General features: G+C 19.0%; 2 protein-coding genes across 2 annotated transcripts in view; both read right to left on the bottom strand.

Annotated features, from left to right (window-relative positions):
• PGSY75_0407600 (hypothetical protein) overlaps window positions 1-2,464 on the bottom strand; it is a gene marked incomplete at both ends in the record, with an annotated part of 3,309 nt that extends 845 nt beyond the window's left edge. The window contains one exon of the mRNA XM_018784142.1: window positions 1-2,464. This exon is cut by the window's left edge and continues 845 nt beyond it. Coding sequence (XP_018643304.1) covers window positions 1-2,464 — 2,464 coding nt within the window.
• Window positions 2,465-4,076: 1,612 nt separating this feature from the next.
• PGSY75_0407500 (putative mitochondrial carrier protein) overlaps window positions 4,077-5,000 on the bottom strand; it is a gene marked incomplete at both ends in the record, with an annotated part of 1,469 nt that continues 545 nt past the window's right edge. The window contains one exon of the mRNA XM_018784141.1: window positions 4,077-4,960. Within this exon, the coding sequence (XP_018643303.1) occupies window positions 4,077-4,960 (884 nt within the window). The remainder of the gene's footprint in view (window positions 4,961-5,000) is intronic.

Here is a 5,000-nt window from a genome sequence, read left to right as displayed (position 1 = left end):
CATTTGATAAATGAGAGTTATTATAGATGGGCACATATTGAATATCCTCATTACAAAAAAGATGATTATTATTATTATTATTATTATTGTTGTGTGATATATTCAATTTATTGTCTGAACTATACATACTATTTTTTACACTGTTCTTATTTATCATTTCATTTTTTTTATCAAATAATATATTTAAAAAATTATTTACATCTTGTCCTATTTTATTCAAATAATAATCATTATTATTTTCATTCAATATATTGTATTTATTTTTTTCTTTCTCATTTTTTATAATACGTAAAGATGATAAAATATCATTTTGACTTTTATCACAGATGCTTGAAATATTTGATATATCTTGCATATTATTCTCCTCATTCTTATTATTTAATATATTATTACATATATTTATATTTTTCATATAAATATTTTCTACTATATCCTCTTCTTTATTTGTTTCTTCACTCAAAATATCAGAACCTTTTTTTCTGTGTAAATTTGTTACGTCTTCTTCTGTATTTTCATTTAAGCCTTTAAAAAAAGATTTATTCATGTTAATCAGTATTTCTTGTTCTATATTATTATAACATGGATGTTCATTATTATCATTTTCATCATCATCATTTTTGTTCGCATGTTCAACCACCTCTTCAATATTGTTTCCTTCTTCATGTGGTAATTTCAATAATATATTAGTCTCGTTCTGATAAGTACATGGATTTAAATTTATGGGTATAAACTGTTTTATTTCTTCCTCATCATTTTTTATTTTATAATTTTCAGCATCAACAGAATTATCATCTTTATCATCCCCATTAGGTAGAATATCTTTAAGAAAATATGAATTAAAAATTGCATCAAAATATGTATGGTTATTTTCAGAGAATGTATTTTTTTCAATATCATCATTATAAATGCAGAGGGAATTATCTTCACGTTTGTTATTTTGATATTTCTGATATGTATTATTTATATGATTTATATGATTTACATTATTTATATTATTCTCTTCATTTATTAAATTATAAAAAATATAATCACTCTTGTTTAAATCATATGATATATTTTGTTCTTCTTTATTTTCTTCATCAGCTGTTTCCTCGAGAAGCACATTATTACAGTATGTATAGTTATTCATACTATTATTAAATGTGATATTATTATGAAGATTATTTATATTATGATTCATTTCAACCTCATTAATTTTATTATTTATATTAGATGAATATGAGGTGTTAATATTCGGAATTAAGTTTTTTATTAATGAATGGCTAGCTACATCTGTAGGATATGTATTTCTTTTATTCATGTTAAAATCAAAATGATCTATTCCATATTGTATAGAATTATTTCTTTTTTCATTAGTGGATAGAAAATCTTTTTGTATATATGATTTACTATTCTTTGATATTATATCATCATCTATATTGTAATTATTTTCATGCATGTGTATAAATAAATTTTTTTTTTGATTTTCATTCTGATCATAAAGAATATTCTTCATATGTTCTTTTTGTGTTTCATTTTCAGTTGTTTGTTCATTTTTGAATAGAACATTGGTGTGAATATTATTTATATTTTCTATATTATAGGGATCTGAATTATATTCTTGATTATCACTATGATAATGTTGGAAATTCATATAATTCTTTGTAGCTACATGATTTTTCTGAACATTTATTGGTAAGGAATATTTTTTAATACATTCTTTATTTTGTATATTATTTAAGGATAAATATTTATTTGGTAACATATAATCATTATTATAATAATTATTATTATTGTAATTATTATTATTATTATTATTATTATTGTAATTATTGTTACCATTGTTCGAATAATCAATATTGGTTTGATAAATCAAAAATGTATTATCATAATCACCCTTACCATCATCATTATATATTTTATTACAATTTTTCTTTATTGTTTCTTTCTCTTCATTCTTCATATTATGCACTTTTTCTTCTATATTTATATCATGGTTAATATATTTATCTTCATCATTTATTCCATATTGTTTTATATTATTTTCATTATATAATGTGCACCTCTCTATGTTTGTTAAGTTTTTATTTTGAGAATAAAAAAAATAGCATTTCATTTTACATGCACAGCTAGCTTTTCCGGTGTAAAGAATTTTTTTTTTTATTTTTTTCAAAATATTATGACCATGATTATATAATTCAATATGCTTAATCATTTTAACAACACTCAAACAAATATATTTACATCTTAAACAGTTGAAATATTTATCCTTCTTTAAAGCATCCAATTGTTTAATTCTATGGTTTTCTGAAATAATATGTTCTGCAAATGTATATACACATGTAAATAATAATAAACATATATTACATCGATAAACAAAAATATATTCATTCTTTAATTCGTACAATTTATGTGTGCATTTTTCTGTCTTGTCTTCAGAAGAACTGTTATTACTTTTACAACTTAAAAGGGATGGAATAGCCATGCTTATTTTTTAAATGAATAAATAAAATAAATACATAAATATATTATTGGGATAATAAAATGTTCATGATTAATCTTTTTTATGAAAAGTAAAAAAGAAAAAAATGGGAATATAAATTATTAAAAATAAGTCTTATTATATATATCAATGTAAGATGGTTAATCTTTAAAATGTTTTCATGTATATAAATATACATAAATTTTACCACTGTATTCACTTTATAAACCAAAAAAAAAAAAAAAAAAAAAAATCAGGAGTATTTAAGAATGTAACATATATATTTATGTACAATAAATTTAAAAATCAAAGTATTGAAATACAATCATAATGAAAAATGTAAAATTCGTATATTTTTCAAATGTTTAAATGTCTAATAAAATATATCAACGTTTGTTTTATTTTTTCAGTTAATGATATAAAAAGAAAATCATGAAAATAAATATATATATATATGTATATGTGTATATATGTTCAAGTGTGTAAAAAATAAAATGAAATAACACATCAGTTTTTTATTAATAATATTATGGCAATTATATAAAATATTATAAGGTATATAACTTTTATAAGGTTCTTTTTTCTTTTTCTTTTTTTATATAAATTTAGAACTGTTTTATTTTAAACAGTATATATAATATTATATATATATATATTTATGATTTATTTTTTTATGTTTTATTATATATTCTCAAGAAAAAAAGAAAAAAAAAGAACACATAAAAAAACAACAACTACTTTTCTCGACAATAAAAATTCTGTCCGTATGTGCTAACATGCATGCAATATACAAGAAAAAAAATATATATACATACCATAATATAAATGAATATATAATAAAATATTTTAATAAAAAAGATTACAAAGAATCATTTGATGACTGTGTTACTAAAAGTTATAATTTTTATTATATTTTTAAAAGAGTTCTTATTTTTTGTTATCTTTCTCTTTTTTTGGCTTTTAATGTAAATATTTAAAAAAAAAAAAAAAATACACCACTATGTTATGAGTTAAGCCTTGAAATAAAAAATTATGGTCTTGTACTCATATATTTATATTTTAATATATATATATATATGTACATGTGTGAAAAAATAAAAGTTGATTAAACGGTTGATTGGGATTATATATTATTATAAAACGGGACAGTAAACCCTATAAATATATATATATATATATATATATATATATTTTTTTTTTATGATGATGAATATAATATATTCGACAGATTTTATTTTATTTAAAATGAAAAGTCTTATTAACACATATATTTTTTTTATAGAAATCCTTTAAAAGCATTTTTATGAAGAATTATTCTTTTATTTAAAATAAATTATTTTTGTTGCTCATTTTTATATGAAGCTCGTAAATTTTCATATACACATAAATATATATATATATATTAATTTTAAGGAATTAAAAAAAAAAATTAAATTCAAACAAAAAAAAATAAAATAAAATAAATAATAATAATAATAAATTATTTATACATGTATATATCAAATTAAAATATAATTTTATGTAAAAAAAAAAAAAAAAGACAATTCAGTAATATATATATATATATATGTATTACCATATATATATGATTTAAATATATAAAAAAAAAAAAAAATTAATAATTGAAATAATGATATGTTGAGAAAAGGATTGCACATGTTGGTACAATTTTTACTAACCTTGGAAAGATACCAATGTAGAATCCTTTAATTCCATGTCTTTTAAAAATAAGTTTGGATATAGAGAATATATTATAATTATTATGATTAGTTAATTTAAAGTAATTATAATATTTATAATTATATGTATTACAACCATATTTACTAGATCCATATTTATAATATATAGATCTATGATTATTATGTGCAAAATTATTAACTTTAACATCACATATATATTTATTATTATATAGATTATTTTGACAAATATTATAGAAATTATATGTTTTATTTTTTGTATACATATCATAATTTTTGATTTTTTTATAATCAAAATCACTTTTATGAATTATATCAATACATCTTGCTTGTAAATTTGTTTTAATAATATCCAATGGATGTGTAATAAAAGTAGTAATAGTACTACTTAAACAACCACATATAAATGGATATACAAATTTTTTAACAAAATTTTTCCTTTTATCATATTCAGCATCATGTTTTTTTATATAACCTACAAAATATTCATTCAATGACCAATATATAGCTGAGAAAGGAATATCTCTAACAAGAGTAGATGTTATTCCTTTATACAAATTTATTTTTACTTTTCGATTTTGTTTATCTTTAAATATATCAAATATACTTACTTTATAACTATTACAAACATTCGCCTGAATATTTGTTTTATATAGTTCCAAAGGAGATGTAACTATTATAGATATAAAGCGAGAAATTGTGGCACTCAAATAATATGGAATGCCTTTATCTTTTAGTTCTTCATATACGTAAAAAAATAAGGTATTATTTATAACGTATAAATTGGTAGTTGAAACAAGGCCTAACAAAATAATATAAAAAAAAAAAATATAAATTTAAAT

This window comes from Plasmodium gaboni, chromosome 4 (assembly GCF_001602025.1).
Source record: "Plasmodium gaboni strain SY75 chromosome 4, whole genome shotgun sequence".
NCBI classification, from domain to species: domain Eukaryota; phylum Apicomplexa; class Aconoidasida; order Haemosporida; family Plasmodiidae; genus Plasmodium; species Plasmodium gaboni.
This window is presented reverse-complemented; position numbering and strand designations above follow the sequence as displayed.